This window comes from Martes martes (genome assembly GCF_963455335.1).
Source record: "Martes martes genome assembly, chromosome: 5".
Classification (NCBI taxonomy): domain Eukaryota; kingdom Metazoa; phylum Chordata; class Mammalia; order Carnivora; family Mustelidae; genus Martes; species Martes martes.
Window position 1 is genome coordinate 48,688,216 of NC_137892.1, and position 25,544 is coordinate 48,713,759.

The window sequence follows — 25,544 nt, forward strand, 5'->3', positions numbered from 1 at the left end:
GCTAAGGGTTGGTTTGCAAGATTACACCGCCTCCTAATTCAAAGAAATACATTTCTATATATAATATATATATAGATTTCAGATATCTCTAACTTATATATGTATATATGTGGTATATGGATATATATATATATGTTCAATTGAATGCAACTGGGAGGAGATTTATTGGTTTTAAAGTGTCCTAAATATCCACAACGAAAATAAATCATTTTGTGAAGATTCCGCTTTCGAAGCCCTGGTTGACAACAGTATACATGCGTGTATGTATGTGTTTATACACACACACTCACACACACGTAGCAGATTTAAGTTAAAATTTCTAGGAAAATGAAAGACAAAGCAAGGCTAGCTTTCAGTTGTAGGACGTGTCCTCTGGGGAGCTGAGATTGTCTCTCTTGTCAGAAATATTCAGATGGACAGTTGGAGTTACAGAGGGAATCATGTTTGTGTTTAATGAGTATAAATGATATGAACCCCAATTTGAGTAACCAGGAAAACAGCATTTCAGCACGATTTCTACTTACTTCATGACCCTGTTTTCAGTTACATGACGACCAATGGGCATATTCAACTTGATGGGAGAGCATCTAAGAGCCGTAGCTTTGATAAATAGTGATTGCAGTCAGACCAGGGAAGCTTATGAAAATTATTTACTTATGGATTTACTTATTTTTAACCTCGTAAATGCCCAGAGAGTTATTGATAAAAGGAAATTGCGTTCCTATTAAAATATGTTGTGGAATGTGAGTGCAACCTGGCTTGACTTCCACCCTTGAATCTCAGGCTTCAAATCTGTGGTGAGTGTTGGAGTATTGAAGAATTGCTGAATTATAATAAGCAAGCAAAATGTTTAAAGGCCTGTACACATTAAGGCTGATTAAAAAAAACACTATTAAGTTTAGTGGCTAATCTTTATTCATCTGATGACAAAGTCCTTAAAGGTTTTTATGATTTATTTAAATACAAGGCTGAAAACAGCATCATATTCATTTTGTTGGGAAAGAAGTTAACTGTCCTTTTGTTTTATTTCTCTAGGGAAAAAGTGTGTCTTTTAGATTTTTAAATTTAAAATCTTGTTATTTTTTAGATTCATAGTGGGATTTTTGATCTTTGAGGATAAGTGTTCTTAGTGTTTTAGAGGCAAAAAAAAATGGATTTAAATAAGGTATTACCAGTGGATCTTGTTACTTTCATAAATTCAAAGCCTTGGCAGAAATAGTCAGCAATTCATTATTCAGGATAACTTCAGTAATTTTCCTTTATTAACTTGATGCCTCTGTTTTTTTGTGTTTGGCTTCCTTTTGCTCTTACTTTATAATTTTAGCACTTTTAAAATCGTACTTTCCCTCACTTATCAACTTCTCATCTCAGTGGAGACTGAAGCGTAACTAAACTTCTCCAATCATGATGAAAGACCAGTCTTCTCTGAAATTCACATTTGGTTTTTCTTGCCCTCATAATAAAATCACTTTTTTTTTTTAGAACTCTTTATCATAATGCCAGGTGTCTTATTGTTGTTGTTGTTCTTATTAGAAACTCTCATGAAAGGAAAGCCTTGCCTCGTCTGCTGTGGGGTTTATATTCATCAGGGCAATAGATGGCATAAGGGTCCAGAGGAAGATTAAGTTGTTCCATTTGAAATAAAGGCCTAAATTTACATGAGAATGCAGGTTGTAAAATGAAATACAAATTTTAGTTGATGAATAATGGCAGAAGTAATTAAACATGGCATGAAAAGCACAGCCTAGAGACTTCAGTGGATCCAAATGCGGCTCATATTTTTGTTTCTCAAATTTTAACAGAGAAACCTAAGTCTAAATCTTGATCATTAAAATCCACCCCCCAACACACACACAGACAAAATTCATCAATCTCCTCTTGCTCTTTGCATACTACTCACAGAATGAGGTCATTAACCTCTGTATTCATCTGAGGAAGAATGGGGAGTATGGAATCGGTACAGTTTCAACATTAGTCACTTTTGACCACCTAACCTTTAAATGAATTCACTAGACTTTTAAATGTTTGGTGGTCATATTGTTTGTTATAACTTGAGTCTAAAGCCAATACTTTCACACCCATTTAAGTTGCCTTAGTATTGCCTTAACACATTTTACATTGAGATAAAACTCAGTTGGTTACATAACTTGTGTTATTGGCTCTGGGGAAGTTACTTGTGTAAGGAGACTCCAAGATTTCAGTGTCTTTAATATGATACTTTTAAATTAAATTTCCCACGTGTTGCTAAACATGCTGCTTAATTACAAAAGAGTTGGAAATCAAAGTAAGGAGAGAATGGGCAATGCAAAAGGCAAAACATACATCTTTTGTAAAAGCTAGAATGAGATTTTTTTTAGTTAAACCATGTTCAGCATTGAAAAAGCCTGCAATCATTCCATCTAAGTTTCATGCCCCAATGTCCAAATGTAAATGTGTTTTTTAAGAGACTTGGTTTTTTTGTTTGTTTGTTTTGTTTTGTTTTTTTAGATACTGATATGACAGTGTGCTAAGTGTGACAGATGAGAACCAAAGCTGTAAAAATGAATTATATCTTAGCAGTGACAGTAAAATGATGTCTTAAACTCCGGACTTTTTCCCAGTCACCTCTGACATTGGCCATGCTACCTAACCAAATCCTATGCAGGGAGCTGGGCAACTGATATTAATTTTCTTGAGAAATAGGTTTCATATTAAAAAAAAAAAACCAGGCAGATTATATAGATGATCTCTGGTGTAACTCTAGTTCTAAATTTTTTTTTAATTTTATTTATTCATTTATTTGACAGACAGAGATCACAAGTAGGCAGAGAGGCAGGCAAAGAGAGAGAGAGGAGGAAGCAGGCTCCCCGCAGAGGAGAGAGCCCGATGTAGGGCTCGATCCCAGGACCCTGGGATCATGACCTGAGCTGAAGACAGAGACTTTAACCCACTGAGCCACCCAGGTGCCCCTCTAGTTCTAAATTTATTCAACTTGCTGCACACCCTAAATATTTTAGTTCACTATTATTTTCTGGTATGACTTTTGGTATCATGTTTGGAAGGAATATCTATGCCTAACCAAATGAAACTCCAAGTGACTAAAGTCAACAAAATATTTATTGAGCATCTACTATACAATAGGCATCGTGTGGGGTGCTGGGCCACTATCTTAGTTACTAACACAAAATCATGGAGTAATCAAATAAGTAACAAAAGCTTATCCTCTTCATCATGGTGTCCACAGTCATCCTGCCCCATCAGCATCCCCAGTTTCCCATAATTTTACCATAACTGACATCCAGAGACAGGATGCCAAACATTCAAGGGTAAAGGATGCATGTAAATGCAAATGTTCTCCTTAAATTGAGCAACTATGGTTTTGATTTCCTAAAGTCAAATTGATTTCACTTTATGAAAGCCTGAGGATTAGTAATAAAATATCCAACATGAATCTGTGACTTTGTTCTCAGCCCGGTTGCCACTCTGCTCAGTATTCATTTCTTGCCAAAATTACTTTTATGGAGCTTAAGTTAACTTATATTATCTGTATTCTATATTATATCATAAAACTGGGAAATTTTTAATAAGGCATTAAACCAAATTTGACTATGTGTGTGTTGTTAAATAAGATTTCTATTCTCATTCTTTAAAAATGCTCTGAAGGTCTATGCTGTTAACTTGTTTTGTTAAAAGGAAGATATCATCTGACTTCAGAATCTTAAAGTGTATTTGAACAATCCTACTTTCTAAAATAATGTGTTAGACTCTGAGATGTAATAATAATTTAAGAATAAAGAGGTAAGTAGATTCTTTAAAAATGACAGAAAGAATCCTTTCCAAACTTACTACCATTGATACCGAATAAGAATAAGACCAAAAAAACAAACAAACAAACAAAAAACAAACTTTAATTTACTCAAGGGAATAACATTGGGGTTTTGTTCATTTTGTTTTGTTGGGTTAATTAAGTCTTCTCAAAAACACCTCAAAATGTAGCTAAATATTTGTTTGTTTTTAGGATCTCTCAGAAAATGAAGTGGTTGGATCTTATTTCTCTGTGAAGTCTTTCTTTTGGAGGGTAATGTCTACACCCTTTATATTAATATTCTTGACTTTGGTTTTGAATAGTAATTTTGAAAGTTAAATATGGAATAGGAAATTCACTTTTTAAAATAAGCTCTCAGAAAAATGTATTCAATTGGCCTTCTTTATTAACTTTTATTCCAAGCCATTAGGGTGACTCATTTCTTCATGTATAAAAACTAAGAACTTCATATACTGAATATATTGCTTGGAAGTCAGTTCCTTGTGGGACAAGTTTATCCCCAAATCTTGCCAGCTAGAGGCCCACAGCCCTTCCCGGAAGATGAGGGTGCTGTCTATAGGGTCCATTGAGTTTCTTTTTTTCCCTTCTTGTAAAATCTGCTCCATCTGTTAGAGAGAAATTTACTTCCCTTACAGTGATCTTATACTATATACATACTAGATAATCAGTGTTCTTTCTTTGGAAAAAAAACTTATGAATTAGAAAACAGCAACTCTGCTTTTGATTTAAATACAGGAAAAAAAGTGAAAATTCTACAGAGAATTTGTTTTAAATGCCATTGCAATTTAATGTGATTTACTCTTTCATGACTTTCACATAACGAGCTCTGTCATCCTTTTTGCTCTTCTCTAATTCTGCATCATGTGCAGCACGATTTATTACAAATGCTCTTACTAGTTTGCCTAGAGTTTCCTTCTTTCTTTGAAAATTCACACTTGGTACATGATTACCTAGCATTAGATACTGCAGTGAAAATGCTACATTCGTCAGGTCTTGCCATTTTCTTTCCTAGGCTCTGAAACTGCTCATGACGGAAAACTACCTTTCCCCTTTAGAACTTTAAGATTCGTTGCAGGGTCTTTTAAGCAGACTGGCCAGCACCAGATTAAGTCATGCATCGAGCCAGTATAAACCACCTGTTTTCATCCTATGCTCCCTCCACGCACACTTTTTTTTTTTTTTTTGCAGCCTTTTATTGGTGGGAGCTTATTTTATTGATTTATAGCATCTTGGGGTGCCTGGGTGGCTCAGTGGGTTAAGGCCTCTGCCTTCGGCTCAGGTCATGATCCCAGGGTCCTGGGATCGAGCCCCCGCATCTGGCTTTCTGCTCAGCATTGAGCCTGTTTCCCCCTCTCTCTCAGCCTGCCTCTCTGCCTACTTGTGATCTCTCTCTGTCAAATAAATAAATAAAATCTTTAAAAAAAATGATTATAGCATCTTCATTTTCTTTCAGTCTACTGATGGCTGCCTTCATGATGTCATTCTGTGTCTTTGCTAAAATAATAATAATTTCTTTGATACGTTCATGCATTATCCATGAAAACACAGAACGACTGCTCTTGAAATGTCACATTACCTTAAGTGGAATTTGGCTTTTGGCAAAAATTTAGTCTCTGTTTTCTTGAGTCCCACAAATATGGTGAATTCATACTGTATACTTCTTTGCCAAGAGAGCAGAATTTAGGACTGTTCGGTGTTGAATTTGTTCTATATGCAGCCAGCTTGCAAACTGATCATATGAATGAAGCCTTGCTACCAGGATCAATTGCATGGATAATCATTTCTAAGGGTTTCCCACCCAATGGTTCTTTCAACATCTTTCCACTCTGCAACTTCCAAATTAGTATTCCATGTACCAGTACGTGCCATGTGGTTATGTTCCTCCTTAAATATTCTTTTTTTAATCCTTAAATGCTCCTTACTAACCTTTCTCAATCTCTTGAACTGTCTCATTCTAGAATAAGAAATACACAAATTTAAAATATAACTTTTTTTGTATTTGAGGCACAGAGATCTAATGTCTTTTCTTCTGAGCATTTATTGAGTAACTAACAAAGTGAGAACTAACAAAGTGAGTCATGAAGGCAGAACCTCTTAGGGGTCATTTATTTTTTCACTGAGGAGACTAAGGCCCAAAGAAGTGATCCCACTGACCTGATGTACCTGAGAATGGGATGACACACCAGGACCTATATTTTTCTTTCTATGAATATCATAGATACAATTGTTTAAAGCAACTGAGTACCTTTCCGAGTCAATGCTGAATACAAATGTGATGTAAAAATAGAGCCCTTCCCTTATCTGTCTTCAGTGACCCCCTTTCAGTTTCTTCTTGCATTTATAACCCTTCTCCCCCACAGCTCGTTAACCCACTGATAGATGGATGTGTTTAAGGGCCATGGTGTTGCTATGTTTGAGACTCAGAATTCTTACAGAATCAGAAAATTAGTGATCCAGTCTACCTTGGATAAGTAGGATCCTTCATATTCACATTCCAAGGTCACTCTCATGACCATCCTCATTGCTCTTTGCTCAAGTACCATTTATACTGTGACTAACTCTTAGAGAAGATGTGGATGAAGGGGGATTTTCACAGACGTTTTCAGATATGCAGAAAACCTAAATACAGATAAAATCTCACCTGAGGAGCATATGTGGTGTTCTGTGAGTTTTTATCAGCTTATTTAGAAGGATCAGTACTGGTGTTCTGGAAGCAACAACTGAATTACATAGAGTCAAACTGAACCCTGGTGAGAACTTGCTTAATAAATGTCAGGGCTACTCGGTAGATCTTAACTTTCTTGAGAGCAAAATAATAGAAAAGACTGAAGTGATAGATAACTGTAATTTTTCCAAAGCCATGACATTTATAATTCATCAAAACATAATCTCTTAGGACACAAAACATTAAGCAATGGGTATGGCGATTACCAAGTTTCTCATGAAAGCAACAAATATTTTGTGAAGTCACCTGGATGCCTCTAAGAATTTCATTGAGGATTTTTAACTTCCCATTAAAGGATGATAACTTAATGCAGTTGCTTCAAATAGTTAGTACATATACGTTTTCCTAGTTAACTCCATTGACCAGACATTTAGATTTTCATGACTGAGAGGTAATTGAACAAACCACGTTCTGAGAACACTATAGTGAATTAAAGAGAAAAGTTGAGATTGTTTAAACGGAGAAGGCTAGGCTATACCAAGATACCTCATATAGAAAAATGGAGAAATGGTTCATGATATGAAATGGGCCCAAGAGAGTGCACAGAATACGGAACTTTCAAGGATTATGTCAGAGCGCCATCATAGGGTAGGGTCAAGTCAAAGTGTGGTTGAAGGAGAACCCTGCAGACCAAAAAGAAGTATCGGTTCTATCAAACAAGAATGTTATCCTGTGCTGAAGTACTTAAGTTCTGAACAACTCAACCATGTTTGACATATACCCAAGAAAAGTGGAGGTATTATTTATATCTTCAGATAGGAAAGTAAGACCCTGAGAAAACAAAGTATTTGTAATATTTAATTAAAAGTCTCAAAAGAAAAAGTGTAAGTCAAACCCAGCACTCTTTATTTCTTTACATCATTGGTGGAAACCCATACATTACTTGAGCAAACCAATTAAGATTATAACACATATGATGATTTTTTTACTAGTATATAGTTTGAGCAAACATTGGGAAAGCTTAAGAACTTTCGTTTGACCACAGTTCATTTTAGAGATGGTAGCTAAAGCTTCTTTTGGTAAGCATAAATACCTTCCTGACACCGTAAGTTGTTTCAAGAAGCGACGGAAATAAGAAAGAAAGTGTAAGGATAAAAACCAGGAGAATTTCTCTAAGGATTATAGTGCCGTGAATCATCTAAGGAAAAAAAAAGGATCGAAGCCTTATTATTACATGAGACCCTTTAAACTAGGCTGGACAAAGCCCTGGGAGGGTTTCTGTAAAGGCAATCCTGCTCTGAGACGGCAGCTGGACCGTAGAGCAAATCTACTCGTTGGACTTCATCACCGAGGTGCAATTCACTGGAATAAACTCGGCAGGCAAAGGAAAAGATAGCACATGCCTGTGCCTGGGATTGAGCTAATAATTGCTCCACGCTCCAGGCTTTGCAGCACAAAACAGCCATTCTAGGCTGTCATTATCTCTTCTTTGTAGTGTCTCGTGGATCATTTGATTAAATAAAAGCCTGTGCACCTCTGTGCTGAAAATAGAGGTGAGCTGACTCCGCACACAGCTATTGTAAAGGCACACTGATGGCTTTCACTCCAGTTTCCCAGGGTCTGGGTCTCATTTGGAAGGATTAGGTTGTATACAGGTTATAAAATCCAAGGTAACAAAAGCCAAGGATTATTTGCACATGTCAGGGAGAAGATTAATATGACTGAGTGGTTTTTAGCCACATGTTAAATCTGGATAGATTCGTTTGGTTTTGATCTGTTTTTTAATCAGGATCTAGAATAATAGGCTAGCTCCTTCTATTAGTGATCTGGTTTTTCAAGGAATTGAATTAATAAACCCTAATAATTGGAATTGAAAAATAGAAGTGTTCTGAATTTACTTACGAGATTCTACAACTTGCCCGCCTTGTTAATAGACGTTCAACGATAATTCATGATGGAGCACAGTTAACTCTCCTAGGCTTTCCTGAACACTATAGGCTAGAATTATTACCACCTGCCAACTTTTGCTTCCTCCAAGCCCCTGATTAGACTTCCTCAATAACTGATCTTCGTGGATATATTTTATCTACATAGGAGTCAAAGTATTTCAACAAATTCTGTACACGTTATTTCCCTTTTTTGTTTTTGTATTATGGACGTCTTAGGCTTTGTCCAAAATGTGAAATATACTGAGAAAAATGATCAGTTACTTATCAGCAACCACAGATTCAAATCTCAGCCTTGCCCATCACTAACCATTTGGCTTGGAGTAGGGGATTTGTCATCTCTGTGCCTCAGTTTCTTTACCTGAAAAATGTCTGTTATGAAAAACACTGGAGAATGAACACACTAGCACTTAGAAGTTGCTCAATGCATGCTTATTTCTTAGTGTATGCGCTCACGGATCTTCCAGATGGGCCGAGTCTAACCTCCCTGTTGATGTTCTCATCTCACAATCATACTGCTGTTTGGAAACTGTCGAGATGCTCTAGTCATCTAATACAAACTCTTAGCTTGTCATGATAATTTCCTCCCAGTATTTCCTGTTGAGCCGCGTCTTTCTGAATCCATTTCTGCTCTTGGTCTCAGTAACAGAGGGATTTTGTGGCTGCTTTCTTAGGTCCAAGGGCAACAAAGAGAAAAAGGGGCAAATCACATGGGGCAAGATTTCTGTTACTTTAGAGCTATCTCTTTAATCACTACAAAGGATTTGCCTGTGGGATGCAGTTAATGCGATCATATCCATGTAATATGTAATGTGTAACCATGTAACGTGTATTCTTCGGGGGCCATATCCATTTTTTGACATTGGAAGCAGTCTCCTAAACGTTCTGAAGCTGCAGCCTTGGGGAAAGGATTCTTTCCATGATTTCTCTTCCTATGTTTCTTTTCGGTACCATGCTTATGAACGAAAACCACTCCAGCAGGGTCCATCACTGTTTAATCTCTGTCCTATTTTTTTTTTTTTTGACCACTGTGGTATTATGCCACTAAAGAAAATGGTGGCCAGAAATTATATGATTACACTGGCATTTATCTTCATTGTGCTAGAAGACATTTTCTGGCAGTGACTTGGGGAGTTGATCCTTTTTTTTTTTCTTCAAATCATATGGTTTTGAAAAGTAATGCTAAATGCTGGTTGAAATGAGGTGTCGATAGTAGCACAAAGCTTTCCTGTACAGATCTGATCGTTCCTTTCCATCCAGACGTACGGCAGGCCTTCTCTTCCCGTCCTGGGCTTCTGCAGAGCAGAGCTTCAGAGTATGTATGACCAAAATGCACAAGTAAGTTCAACCGTCCGGTTTGTTTATTCCTTCTGAGCTTGCATGAGCTGTGAACTCTCATGGCTGACTCACTGTTCTGAAAACCTATTCCCGATCCTAACCTCTTTTATATGTATGAAGAGGAATTGAATCTTGGATTCCTTTTCAAGGAATAATATGCATAAACTAATATTCTCCTTAAGACGCCAACTCACCCGTTCTAAAATCTTACTAACGATGCAGGTCATTGACTAATTGCCTCAGAATTTCAAATTGGTATTGATAGCTGATGTCCTGATAGTCTGGGTTAAGTTTGAGCGTGGATGAATATTCCTTATGAGGATGGTCTCAGACTTGAGCGGGTGTGCGGATCACGTGGGGCGCACGTTGGAAATAGGCGAGCAGCTCTGCTGCACGAGAACTGAATCGCATCCAGGATGGTCAGGCCCACTGATGCCAACAAACTGCCCACTAAAATTCAGGAATTACTCCTTCAAAAGTTCAAAGGTTATTTCTTCCTTGTGCAGTGTCGGTTCTTTGCTTTAAAGTGAGGTTGTTTTTCCTTTTTTTTCTTCCTTCCTATTTCTTTTCCTCTTCAAACAGAATTGTGTTTCAGCAAGGACATAATTGAAAACATGACCTCAGATAAATAAATCCCATCTCTAATATGTTAATTTCATTGAGGTGGTATCTTAGATCTAATACGCCTTTCCGTTTAGGTGCTCAATAAGCAATTTCTGATGGACTAATTATTAATACTGCAATTAATATATACTATTTAAGTACATCCTGAAAAAAAAAACACTAAAGGAAAGAAGTAATAAATGAACTTCACACAATTTTGCAGTTGGCTCCTGCTTCTCTCTTTAAATTCTCCAAATATCCAGACCTGCTTTCCTAACCAGTAAATTTAGAAACAGGACTAAAAGACTTTAATTAGCTTATATGCTATCCATGCAAGAGAATGAATAATATTCACAATTACAGTAATTAATAATACTAATTAGAACATAGGAGAAGGCCAGTGCCTATGACCTTGAGAACCTTTAAAGCAGGGGTTCGCATCCTTGAGCACGCATCACAGTGACCTTGAGTGAAGGCTGAATAAACCAGATTTTCTGATTCTTTTGGTCTGGGGTGTGGCTAAAGAATTTGAATTTCTGGCCAGCTCCCAGGTGACACTGATGCCATTGGTCTGTGGCCCACACTTTGAGAACTTTGCTATACAGAGGAAGGAAACTTTAAACAGAGCAGCAAGTGACTTGGCAAGTATCTTGAAGAGCATTAACACTAGTGGTTTTAGGAGTTTCATTTTTTTTAATAGTTGTGGAATTCCATTTGTCAACATCCCTCAATGAGCTCCCTAAAACTTTGATTTAAAAAATTAATAAAAGGGATAAATGACCATCTTCAGCAGGTTCAATCTTTTCTGTTTACAGAATATACTGTTTTCTATTCAGGCCCCCCTACCTGCAGAAACACCGAAATCCCCTCCATCCCCTCTACCCCTCCACACACAAAACAGTGTTCTTAGTACACTTGAAGCTCTGGAGTACAGTCTGGAGAATGACAGGTAAGAAAACTGAGGTCCAGGGACGCCTAGGTGGCTCAGTTGGTTAAGCATCTGCCTTTGGCACAGGTCATGATCCCAGGGTCATGCGATCGAGTCCCACATCAGGCTCCCTGTTCAGCAGGAAGTCTGCTTCTCCTTTTTCCTGCAGCTCCACCTGCTTGTGCTCTCTCCTCTCTCTCTCTGACATTTAAACAAAGAAAATCTTTAAAAGGAAGGAAGGGAAACTGAGGCCCAGGAAGGGAGCAACACGTCCAAGTCACATAGTCAGAAATTGCTTGAAAGATGCAACTGGGTCCTTAGGTTAAGTCATTGTCTCTCCTAGGACTGGTTTTGTAAGTTTCTATCTTCTCCCTTTACCTTATAATTTTATTTCAAGTTCCTATTCTTTATACTTAGACTAAATATTTATCTATTTCATGACTATGCATTAATCAAATCACTAATGAATTATAGAGCTTCTTTTCTCTAAGATTTTTATTTATTTATTTATTTGAGAGAGAGCACAAGGTGGGGGCAGCAGAGGGAAAAGGAGAAGCAGGCTCCCCACTGAGCAGAAAGCCTGATGTAGGACTTGATCCCAGGACCCCAAGATCATGACCTGAGCCAAAGGCAGTTGCTTAACCAATTATGCCACCCAGGCATCCCTTATGGGGCTTCTTTTTAGAAAATTACCATTTTTAACAAATTAAAATATTGAAGAAGGAAAAATTCCTCTTAAAATGGTATCTGGTTAGTATCCCTTTGGACCCCTCTCTTTTATCTTTTTATTTATTTTTAAAGATTTTGTTTATTTATTTGACAGACAGAGATCACAAGTAGGCAGAGAGGCAGGCAGAGACAGAGGGGGACCAGGCTCCCTGCTGAGCAGAGAGCCTGATGTGGGGCTGGATCCCAGGACACTGGGATCATGACCTGAGCCGAAGGTAGAGGCTTTAACCCATTGAGCCACCCAGGTGTCCCTATCCTTTTAACCTTTTATGCAGATCACCTTAATTCCCACATTCATTAACACCCTTTGGGTGAAGTAATATTCCCCCTCTTCCTCCCCTTTGGCTTTCCAACTCGTTTTAGGAATGTTCTTCCAGGTTATAAAAAAGCATTTTGTAATAAATGGCGGTAGGTAAAGCCTTCATGAAGTTTATTTTATTTCTGTGAAAGCATGAAGGATCCCATAGAAAGCATTGTTTCTCCTTCCCACCCTGTAAGTAAAGTTCCTATTCCCATGTGAGAAATGGAAAGGGGAGTGGGGGGCAAGCTACAGAGGGTTTCAGACATGGTACCATTCAAGAAGCTAACTTGGCCTTGCTAATTGAAGGTGGTACGTAGCCTAGATTGTACCTGGGTATAATGTGACTGAGTGCCATGGGCAACTTCTACTTCTAGAGTGCCTAGAAGATGTTACTAAGTATATCCATCAACAATCTGAAATCTTGTAAGTACGAATGCATGTGCTCCTACAAGAGAAAAGTAGAAGATGATTTCACATATTAACCATGCAGGAAAATCTAGACTGGAGTGTCATTCAGGTATAACAACTCACCTCCCTGGAACATTATAGGAACATTAGGAACATAATACGTCAATCATGATTACTTTTAGACCAAGGAGAGAGTCTCTACCCCAAAGACCAGTATGGGGAGAAGCTCAGGAATAAAGGTCAGAAATACTGGGTTCTAGTCACACATCCAACATCTGTTAGCACAAACCACACTGAGCCTCAAATGCCTCATCCTTAAAACAGAAGTAGCAGGCCTTGTCTTGCTCCTTCAGAGGGTTTTAGTGGAAATCAAGTGATATAAGGCAAACATATGCACTTTGAAATTCTACAGCTCTGTATAAATGTATAATAACTCCTTGGCCTTTGCTAAGATAATTATTTCTTCTTACTTACCCAAAATTCACTTTTCTTCTTTCCTTCTTTGCCACCTATATTCCTTAACAAATGTGCAGACCCAAAGTTTAGAATCTGTTTTTCTAGAGTCTGTAGTTAGAGGCGATCTCAAGAGCAGCAGAAGTGGATAGATAGATGACAGAGAGAACAATAAATAAATAACAATGCAGTTATCTATTGCTGCATTATATACTAACAAGTAGCCTGAAATCTTAGAAACCCTTCAAGGTCACTTGGTGCACTCAACTTTTTGCGTCTGATCAATCCTTGGTTCAAACAAAAGCCAATCCAGAAAGAAGGCCAATGTGTAAGACAGACAAGGGCAGAGGGACTCTAGCTGAAGTGGGGCATGGAGTCCTGTGGAGGTTACAGGTGTTCCCTGAAAGTCTGATGCACCCCAGAACACGCTTGACCACTACTCTCGGAGCTCACGGCAGTGTGGGGTGTGTAGACGCAGGCCTGTGTTGGTGTTAATAAGGCAGAGCCACCAGGCCATGTTGTTCACAATTTACTTATCACCAAGACAGGGAAGTAGGCAATGTGATTTAGGAAAATTTACATTAAAATGTTCAAATATAAAAAGTATTGTCTTTTGAAGAATGTAGTTCTCCTTTTCCTAATAAAAGCAACCTGAAATGCATTGTTTTTCATAAGGATAGATTAAAAACAGTGATGGCATTAGTGTGGTAAGGGAAAAAAGCAGGAATTCAAAGTGAGAGAGGGAGTCACACAAAATAGGCTATGACTTTATACTGTTGATGTTGAAGGAATTGGGCCGAAAGTAGAGTTAATCGATAATTTAGAAATGGAGCACTTTGAGGCGGAGAGACGTGTTGAATTTCTTCATGAAATGACTGTAAGTGAAGACAACATGCTTGACAATACGAAGGAAACAGCAGTTTTTATAGTACTGCTTGTTTCTGAATCCAAATTGAAAAGATTTTAACATTTTGGCGACTTTGATTTGTTGTATGTGCTGTTTAGTTCAAAGAGTTTATGCAGCCGTTTCTGGGAGGCTTCCTAATTTTCAAAAATTGTGACTTTGTTCCCCAGCTTGAATATTGTGATTTACGGTAGAGCATGATAAAAATCATTAAGGAACATGTTCAAGAACTAGAATGCAAAGTAATTTCAGAAACATACCCACCAATATAAATCACATACGTAATTTGTAAAATTTGTGATGCAAGTTTCAGCATAAACGAGACACCTCCAATGGGCATGTTGATTTCGTCTTCTGTTCCACGATACCCTCTCTAGTGAGCTGAAACTCCGTTGTCTCCTAACTTAGCAATGAAGAATTTTTTTAATTGTCTGCACAGAGCTTGTAATCTTACAACTAAAACCCACTACTAAAACCAACTTGTAACCTGATAAAGAGAGCTTCAAAAGCCATAACTAATTAAAAATTAAATATTTTTATATTTAAAATGTGGTTGAGGTCTTTGGTATTTATAATATTTATTTTTTACATATTTTGACACTGGCATCTTTGACACATAGGCAGATATTCTCTGATAATCTTCAAGTATCTACATCTCGTGACTTTAAGAATTGGAAAACGACTTTATTTTGAGCATTCACCTCTTGTAAACAGTAACCTTAAATTTATCATGAGGTGATAATTTCACATTTATTGATGGTTTTTTCAATGAATTAATGATAACCTGTAAATTATGTTTATTTTTTTTTCAATTGTAACTACCTACTTTTTTTTAATTTTCAAAAAATTGTAACAGGACAGAGGGTAATACCAAATGAGGTATTTCAGTTTAAAACTCAAGAGTCTAACTCTGTTTTCCTTTACCAAAAGTTTCAGACCCAAAGTTTACGTCTATCAGATGTCCATAGAAAATCACAGCTTTGGAGAGGAATAGTCAGCATCACGTTGATTGAGGGGCGAGATCTCAAGGCAATGGATTCAAATGGGTTGAGTGACCCCTATGTGAAGTTCCGGCTTGGGCATCAGAAGTACAAGAGCAAGGTAACCGTATCCCTTTCATGGTCCTGTCGGTATTGGGAAGGCAGTGGTGGGTTAATGGCCATGCTTTGGGAGTTGAAGATGCTTCTTAAATGCTTAACAGAGCTTCTTTCAAACATCAGGTCAGCAAACCCGACCAATAACTATACTGTTGCATTTCTTACTTAATGTGCTCTGTGACCTGGCGTAAACTACTTCTGTGTCTCAACTTCTTCATCTCTAACACAGGAGTTGAACTTATCTATTTAAAAAAAGAAAAAGAAAAGAAAAGCCGGAACAAACCTAAGTTAATGCCTGGCACATAACATGCTGAATGTTGGCTACTATTATTACCACAATTAGTACTGGTATCAGTACTACAAACAGCATTATTTTACATACCAAAAAATCTTTGTACATTGCTCTGAAACATTTTATTCCAACTGACTTGCACCAATGCAGATTACATTTTTTTCCTTTATTTACTTAGAAAACAAAGGGCCAAATTTCTGTTGCCCATACTAGCAGCGTGCCATGGTTACTCTAACTCTCCATGTCCCAATTTCCCCATCTGTAAAAACGTGAATTAAAATAATGCCTAGGGACGCCTGGGTGGCTCAGTTGCTTAAGCATCTATCTCCAGCTCAGTTATGATCCCAGGGTCCTGGGATAGAGTTCCATGTTGAGCTCCTTGCTTTTTAGGGAGCCTGCTTCTCCTTCTTCTTGCCACTCCCCCTGCTTGTGCTCATTCTCTCTTTGATAAATAGATAAATAAAATCTTTTGAAAATAGATATAAAAAATAAAATAATGCCTACCTAATAAAGTTATTGAGAAGATTGAATAAATATATGTTATACATGTCAAGGGCTTGGAATACTGCCTCATCCATACTAAATAATAAATGGTAGTAACGGAAAGAAGATTATCAGCAGTAGTAAGTAGATTGTGTAATAACAATTATATTAGTAGTAACAATATATTAAATAATCATCTTAGTATCATATTATTGATAGAAGTAATAATACTTAATAAAGGTCATAGTGGTCATAGTTCTGTTTGGGGCACATGTCTTATTTGCGTTGTTTCCAAATACAACCTTTTGGGGGGCCTGTCTGGTTCAGCCAGAAGAGCATGTGACTCTCAGTCTTGGGTTCCTGAGTTTGAGCCCCACATTGGGTATAGAGGTTGCTTATGTAAATAAACAAAAACTTAAAAAAAAAAACCACAACAAAAACAAATACAACCTCCTAAATGGTCACCTTCTACAGCTGGTGTTCCTCACTTGGGACAACTCATCATATCTGTCTTGTATGAAAAATCACATTCTACTTTGATGGGAATATCTTTACTTTGACATTACCATTTTCAAGAACTTTTGATAAATAGCCTGACAAGGTTCCTTCTGGCACAGGGAGTTTTCATCAGTCACTAGGTAGTTAGAAATATCACGGAGCTGATTTGTTGGTAGGCAGTGAAAACTACTAGCAGGCTGATTGGTTTCCTTATCAAGTGCCCATGTGGAGGGGGAAGGCACCACTTTGGGCCTCAAGGAAACCATATAGGGAAGACAATCCTTAAAAAGGAAACTGAAAAATTAGGCTCTTAATGGCCAAATAAGTAAGAAAGACCATTCCCCAATATACCATAGAAGTGCATCTGAGCCCAATAATGAGAGGTTTGAATTATCATAGGATCCTCAAGTGCCATCTTTTTTTTTCTGCCATGAACTTAATAACATATTTTAAAGAAACTACTGATTCCAAAAATAGGTTCCTATGACCACTTCTATCTTGTCCTTTATCAATTAACATCATTTCCATGTTCTGGTAGGCTTAAAACATCACTTATTTTTATAGTTCTGCTCTTTAGGTATGAAATATGAAACCCAGCTATGGACACGTGTCTCTCTTTGCTCTTTCTTTCATGATATATTGCTGATTAATTTCAGATTATGAACTTTAAAAATTATGATTCATTTGTATTACCTTTGCACATAACATACTTCATTGCTTTCAAAGTCTTTACATCTGAAGAATTGTCTCATACATTCAAAAGAGAAAAGGCCATTGCATGCCCTCCTGCTAAAAAGAAAGAAAAGGGAAACAAATATGAAGGTTGTTTAACCCAATGGTGAATGAAATTTCAAAGCACCTCAATATGGGTCATTTTATTTCTTGATTCTACCAGATGTCTTATCTGAATACTTCAAGTTACAAAGTTGCACTTTGGATAAGATATCTTTTTCGTATTTGCAACATACAGATTATACACACACACTCGTATTAATTCACAGACATTTTTGACATGTTGTTTTGGGGAAAGAGACCTGAGGGTTTAATCAAAGACCTGAGTTAGAGTCTAGATACTAAAGCATTGGTCACTTCAACTCTAGGTCTCAGTTTCTCCAGATATCAAATGGGGATGAAACATAAATGCTCTAATTCTAACATAAATATTTGCCTGACCACCCCAAAGTTACTTTCTGTTTCCCCCTGCTCCCATAGAACTTCATGGTCTGGGATTTTTTCATGTATTCAGCTCAGAATTCCCATGTGTGTGGGGAGTAAGGGAAAAAAAAAAACCTGGGAATCCATATTTCCCTCTATTGTGAGATTACAGACTGTGAGTTATATCTTTGTGCATTAACCAATTATGTAAAATAAATGCTAGTATCTGAGTGAGCTATTTCACTTATAGGCTACTTGCCTTTTCTGTATAATTCATATGTCTCATCTCTTATTCAAGATGACGAAGGGGTGCCCTTTGGTTTTCAGGACATATCCTCGAGGGTTCCTTCAGATGATATGCATTAAAGATGCTAGACATCTAATGACTCATTTCCATCATTTCTGGAAGCTTTTGTTCAAATCTCACACGTGCTTTTCTAGATAGCACCTTAATTTTTATTCAATGACTTGAGTTAATTTTTTTGAAAGACTGATATTGATGAGGCAACAATTACTTTTTTGTTTTCCAGATTATGCCAAAAACTTTGAATCCTCAGTGGAGGGAACAATTTGATTTTCATCTCTACGAAGAAAGAGGCGGAATCATTGATATCACTGCCTGGGACAAAGATGCTGGGAAAAGGGATGATTTTATTGGCAGGTTTGTATGATTTGGCATCTTTAGTTCACCCCAGAGATGGTGAAGGTTGTTAAAAGGATAACTGCTTTATCCTTTATGGTTATTGCAATTGATCTTTAATATTTTGAAGAAAGGGATCTGACCATGGTAAAGCAATGCTTGGGTGAAGGGAAAAATAGATTTGAAGACTGACCAGTAGGTGGCAGTTTTGACCAGTTGATGGATAGACTACCTGAATTTGGTACCTAGAAATTTTTTCCAGGTGTCAGAACATTGTGTGTAAAATTTACGGGAATTGAGAAAGAGGAATCTCATTTGATGTAAGATACTTAAACAAAGAGCACAGTCATTGTCTGTAAAGTGATCTGAGATAATACTACTTTTCATAAAGCATATTGTGAGACCATAAAATGCATTGTTTCCTACCACTCCCTACAAGGTAGAGAACCAAACTCTTAGGAGTTCATAAATCTGCAGATTTCTCAAGTTTAAGTGATGGCAACATGTAAGTGAGACAGATCCATGTTAATCTAATAATGCAGTGAAGAAAGGGGTATTGTGAGGCTTAATGACATCTCTCCACAAGGACAAGTTTATTTCGAATTGCTGCTTGAATTCCATGAATTGTTTTCTTGCTTTAAAAGCTATTTCTATTTTTTTTATATGTATGTTCCTTTGTGGCAAAACACATCGAGACCCGCCAATACTAAAATAAAACATAGCGTACAGAAGAGCTTGGTAGTTTAGAATAGTCTTTTTTCAGTGCAGTTCACATGAATTCCAAGTCTCTAAACATACAGCCCGAAGAAATGCATACATACCAACAATAATCAAGGTCATTGTATGCTAGAAAAGCAAGAATCCAACCTAAAGTGTTTATCTCTTTGTTTTTCTGTAATTCTGAGATATATTTTTTAAACATTGGCTTTCTTTATAGGATTATAAAGTGAGAGGTTAAAGAGTAGCTTCACTTAACCCATAATGTTTTACTTATAAAATGAAACAGAGGGGCACCTGGGTGGCTCAGAGGGTTAAAGCCTCTGCCTTCGGCTCATGTCATGATCCCAGGGTCCTGGGATCGAGCCCCGCATTGGGCGCTCTGCTCAGCGGGGAGCCTGCTTCCCTTCCTCTCTCTGCCTGCCTCTCTGTCTACTTGTGATCTCAGTCTGTCAAATAAAAAAGTAAAATCTTTAAAAAAAAAATAAAAAAATAAAAATAAAATGAAACAGAAAAAAACTGTTGCAACCTAATACTGTGTTACATTTTAAGCCTTTTAAAAGGATGAGACTTCATTGCATTTTCCTCCCCTTTAGTAAAACATTATTTTCAGTTATTTAAGCTCTAACTTGTCCTTTTTGGAATATATCACTAGTTTAAGTTGCTTAAGTATACATATGTTAATACACTGACTACATTTCCTTATGGTTATATGTCTATGTTTCTGTCTTCCTCAACATCCCATGAGCTCATTCAAGTAAGTGTTGTCTAGCTGTTCCTTAGAGAACTAGTTCATTTTCATAATTTAGAGCAACATTAGCCATATTTGGTTCCTGTGAGATAACCAGAATGATTGTCATGTGTAACTTGCTGCCTCAGTCTCATTATTTTATATCCATACTTTGTTATGTTAGTAATATAAGGAAGTAATTGCTACCATGTACTGCCTTCCTGTACTTCCGAGTTCATATCACATGAAGTATAACTTATCACACCTTTTTCTATTTTTTCCCATAATAACAGGTATACTTTTATGTATTTTTTTCTTACTTTAATTTCTCAGCCCATCTGGTATTGACCTTTCCCTTTTCCTCACTTGATAATATTGTGAATTCTTCAAGGCCACGGCTAATTATATCACAGAAATGGTTAGCAGAGAGGTGAACTAGTTTTTCTCGTCTCACCTTGTTGCTATGGGTTTGTCCATAATTTGGCAAATTTTGAGAGAGCAGTGACAATCGGCTGATATTAAGAAAATCGGGATTGTTCTAGATAATGGGGGAGGGTGCTAAGGAAGTCTTCTGAAATTTGGGAGAGAAGAAAACCACCTTTGGAGCTTTGTGGTTGGTGGGCATGTGGAGGGGCCAGGCGAGTGGCATGCCTGAGAGGACATGGAAACTCAGGGCCCTAACCCCATACCTTACCTGAGTAGCTCTCATCTAGCTGCTCCTGAATTATCTCCTTTTATAATAAACTAGCAATCTAGTTGGATGTTTGTTCTCCCTTTTCACTTTTTCTAGCTCTCGGAAGTGTTACCACCTTTGTATAGTGTCTGACTTGGGCTTTGCCTGGATTGTTAGATGAGTTGTTTATATTCACAGTTATTACACAGGAGAACCCAGCGAGTAGAATCACTTGCATTGCTTTGACGGACACAACTTTATGCTCTGCTTCCCAGGGTCTTGGTTATATTAAAACTGGCTTGGGTGGTGATTTCAAATGCTACCACTGAAGAGTTATAGGTTGTTGTTGTTATTTTTTTAAATTCTCATTCATTTTGAATGAATTACTTTTATTTCAAGTTACATTTTGTTCTAAATATAATTAAAAAAACTTACCTGGCATCAATGTCAGTTTTTTTTTTAAGTCCATTTTTGATCATACGCCAAACATAATAGCCTATAAAAGCAATTTGAGCCAAAAAAATTTAAGAGTACATCACAGTACAGGTGTAGACAGGATGACTCCTGGGACAGCTTCTGAGTATCAGGGAAAGCCCATTTACACAATAAAGGGAGTTATTGTCAAATTTTGAGGTAATCACAAAAGTTCAGTAAAACCTTTTTGTACACTCACTCTGCTAATTTAACCAAGATGCCCACTGCAGAAAAAGGAAATGGCTATGGTAAATCATCACTTAAAATCTATTCAGTGGCCAGATAGCATCACAAACTCTAGGTTCCTAACTTTATATTTATTAAGTTGTACTTTATTTTTCTATTTAAATTCAATTAATTAACGTATAGTATCTTATTAATTTCAGAAGTACAGGTCAGTGATTCATCAGTCTTATATAATACCCAGTGCTCATTACATCACGTGCCTTCCTAATAGCTATCACTCAATTACCCCATCCCCACCCCTCTGCTCTCCAGCAACCCTCAGTTTGTTTCCCTTGATTAAGAGTCTCTTATGGTTTGTCTCCCTCTCTGGTTTCATCTTGTTTTAGTTTTCCCTCCCTTCCCATATATCCTCTGTTGTTTCTTAAATTCCACATATGAGTGAGATCATATAATTGTCTTTCTCTGATTGACTTATTTTGGTTAATATAATATGTTAAATTGTGCTTTAAACACATCTTGCCACTGAAAAGCAAAGTATTATTATATCTTAAGTGGTAGGTAGAGTAAAGTCACTGTGTTTATGTGAAGGTTGTATGGTAATGGTGGAAATAATGCAGATTGTTATAGAATTCCTTGGTTCCTTGGGTAGTTTAGATGAGAATTGACTTACCTTCCATTAAGTGAAAGTTCTGGGAGTAAAGTAACATGAGCAAAATTCATCCCTTTGCCTTATTTTGCAAGCTATCATTGCAACATTTTTTATGTCCTATTAACTTTTTATCATTTACTTAGAAATACTTTTTACATGTAACTAATGTAAATTTAAGTGTACCATAGTTGATTTGATACACTTATACGTTGTAACATGATTGTCCTTGTAGCTCTAGTTAGCACCTCTATCACATCACACCATTATTTCTTTTTTGTAATGAGAATAATTAAGATATGTTTGTATTAACTTAAAAATTAGAAACAATTCTTGGAGTTGGCTGGTGGTTGGTGAATGAATTTTAAAGTTGGCCATGAAGGATAGCACTGTCCCTTGAATGGCTAATAACGTTTTTTTAAGGGTGCTATCTAAATTCAGTCCTAAACTTGAGAATGCTTGTATGGGTTGGATGATCTACATAGACTAGTTTATTGTGTTAGAATTTTGTTATTGTCCCACTTTATTTTCCAGTTTTGGTCAAATATAATGATTTTTGAAAATGTGTTTTGTAAATGTATGCTCACTAATAGGCTTTTTTTTTTTTTTTTTTTTTTGCCATTATAAATACAAGGCTGGCTATGAATGAAAGGGCCACTTGCAAATTTGGAGTGTTGATACAGTGAAAAACATTTAACACTGAGCATTACCCACTGCCATTCTCATTTGAACCCAGGCAGTCAGGCTTTTACCCGTCCCCGCAATAAGCCACCCACACTGTTCTAGTCAAGGTCACCTGCGACCACCAAGACATTAAATCCAACAGCCAATCTCCAACCTTCATCTTACCCGACTCAGCAGCAGTACCAAGGGTTTGTCACTTGCTTCTAGAACACCACACTCTTTGTTTTTCTCTTACCTCATCACATGTTCCTTCTTGGTCTTACTCACAGAATTTTCCTCACCTCCCTCCTGTTTTAGTTCTGGAGAGCCTCAGAGTCCCCTCCTTGGGCATCTTCTCTGTCTACACCTGCTGCTGTATTGTCTCCATCCACTCCTATACTTTCCAATATTGCCTGAGATTGATAGTAACAAACAGCTCCTCTTCATAACTCTTCTCTGAACTCCAGACTTCACACCACCTGTCGGCTAGATATCTCCTCTAGAATGTCTAATAGACTTCTCCAGTTGAGCAGGTCCAAAACCAAATTTCTGATGGCCAATAACCCCAAATTTGTTCTTCCTTTCAAATTCTCCCTTGTTTATTGTTAATGCCAAAAACCATGGAGTCTTACTTGCTTCTGTTCTTTCTGTCACTCTTCATCCATCAACAACCCACCAATTTTTCCTTCCAAATATACTCAGAGTCCACTCCTTTCATTATCTTGATCATTATAATTCTGATTGAAGCCATCATCAGCTCTCATGTGGACAATAGCTGTAGCCTCCTGTTCTTCCTTCCACATAACACAAATAAAATAATTTAACTCCTCTGCTCAAATCTCTTCAATTGTTTCCCATCTTAATCTGGGCAAAACCTGGGTAACTTTTTATAGTGGCCTATAGGGCTTCACATGATCTAGCTCTCTTACCGCTCTACCCTGAACTTCTGCTGTTCTGCCCTTCCCTTCCTCTGTTCCATTCCATACTCTTCGCTCTTCCTCAAGCACACCAGACACCCTTCCACCTCACAACCTTCCCCGCCATCTGTGCTCCCCCTGGCTTGCTTCTTTACCTTCTTTAGGTCTGTGCACAAAAGTCACATCAGAGAAGCATCCATACCAACCCTATTTTAAACACAAACCCCCTTTCCTTGTCATCCCCTTTTCCCTATCCTGCTTTGTTCTTCTCCATAGAAGTCATCACCATTTGACACTTACGCATTTCACTTACTTATTTTATCATTTATTTCCCATTGCTAGAATGATGCCCACACTTCACGAGGGCAGAGATTTTTAAGTGTTTCTTTTTGTTGTTGTTGTTGTTCACTGTCACATCCCCAATGCCTAGAAGAGTATATGGCATACAAGAGGTGTTTTATAAATATTTGCCAGATTTTAACTGAAATAACTGAAGTTTGATTTAATAATAGGAATTATGGCTCCTCCTTCTCTGAGTACAGTTGACCCTTGATTAACATGAGCTTGAACTGCACACATTATACACAGATTTTTTCCAATAAATGCAGTACTAGAAATATGTTTTCTCTTCCTTATGATTTCCTTAATGACATTTTCCTTTCTCTAGCCTTCTTTATTGTAAGACTATGATATATAATACTTACAACATACAAAATATCTGTCAATCATTTATTCATATTATCGGTACAGCTTCTGGTCAAAGTAGGCCAATAGTAGTTAAATTTGGGGAGAGTCAAAAGTTTTACACAGGAGTTCAGTTGTGCAGGGATATTGTTCAAGGGTCAACTGTAAATACATATTTGACAATAGGTGTTAATGCAAAGGCAATTAGAACAACATGACTCAGTGGCAGGTACAAAATTTCAGTGTATTTATACATAACTCAAAAGGGAATTTTTTTTAAAGACTTTATTCATTTATTTGACAGAGATCACAAGTAGGCAGGCAGGCAGGCAGAGAGAGAGGAGGAAGCAGGCTCCCTGCTGAGCAGAGAGCCCGACGCGGGACTCAATCCCAGGACCCTGGGATCATGACCCGAGCCGAAAGCAGAGGCTTTAACCCACTGAGCCACCCAGGTTCCCTCAAAAGGGAATATTAATGAGTTAGAGTATGGAAGTATCTGAGTAATACTTAAAAAAATACTGAATTTTTGCATTTTTTGAAAAGTAGCCTATACATTTACCAAGATACTTATAACTTCTTCATCATTCCAATATCCAGGGAGTTAATCCCATCTGGTGTAAATTTTACACGCAGAAAATAAATTTACCATGAGTAGAGAGAAACAATAACATCAATGCCCTACAATAGGACACTAATACATTAGCTCAATATTGGGGGATAAGCAGAGTGGTTCATATTGTGCCAGTTTCGCAGATGCAAAAAGTAAGGTGGGAGAAGAGGCAGAGAGTTCGCTCAGCTAGTACGAATCTGGGGTGATTGATATGAGAGTCAAATCCAGGACTCCTGACTCTGAAGTCCGCACTTTTTTCACTTCAGTCTTACATTCAAAATGGTGTGAAGCCATTAAGTGCTCAATAAAATGCCAAGGAGTCAGTAAACCAACTTAGGTGGTGTACACAATAGTGCAAGTTTGAACAACAAATTCTACCTGTCACTGAACTACAACAATCAAATGAAGGTGAAATAATGTTAATCTGCATGTAATTATTTAACTTTCTGATCACCTGCATTTTGGCAGGCAAGACGGACTGCCACCTTTACGATAATCAGCTAATAAATCCTCATGATTGTTACACTTTTATGCAGAGCAGTAATCTGAACAAATTGGCTGCCGACAGCTGCAGTAAATTGCCAAGAATGAGTGCTGTCAGAGAACAAGTTGTTTTTATGAACGTGCAGAATAAGTAAATCCCGTGTCAAGCAATCGTATTCAGTTGGAGTTGTTTGCAATCCAATATAGCAAGATTTATAATGTTATTTATTAGTGTGCAAAATGCTCATTTATCTTTAAAGTGACATTGATTTGGGGTACATATATTTTAGGTTGGTGAATTGCTACTGACTTTATTTGTTGCATTGTTATGAGGGCTAGGGCATTGGAACTGCCCATGACAGCAAAGTGCTATAGATGTAAGCTTCACTAGAGAGCTATAGTTCATCAAAAATTAATTGATATCTGATTATTAATTATTAATTGGTTATTAATAATTAATTATCAAAATTAATTTATTTCATGTCTAATTGTTAATTATTATTAATTATTGGTGGT

The 25,544-nt window shown here is 37.2% G+C and overlaps 1 protein-coding gene across 1 annotated transcript in view; it reads left to right on the top strand.

Annotated features, from left to right (window-relative positions):
• MCTP1 (multiple C2 and transmembrane domain containing 1) overlaps positions 1–25,544 on the top strand; it is a gene marked incomplete at its 5' end in the record, with an annotated part of 508,994 nt that overhangs the window by 301,034 nt on the left and 182,416 nt on the right. The window contains 4 exons of the mRNA XM_080804324.1: positions 3,998–4,057; positions 9,677–9,754; positions 15,011–15,181; positions 18,136–18,266. Coding sequence (XP_080660450.1) covers positions 3,998–4,057; positions 9,677–9,754; positions 15,011–15,181; positions 18,136–18,266 — 440 coding nt within the window. The remainder of the gene's footprint in view (positions 1–3,997; positions 4,058–9,676; positions 9,755–15,010; positions 15,182–18,135; positions 18,267–25,544) is intronic.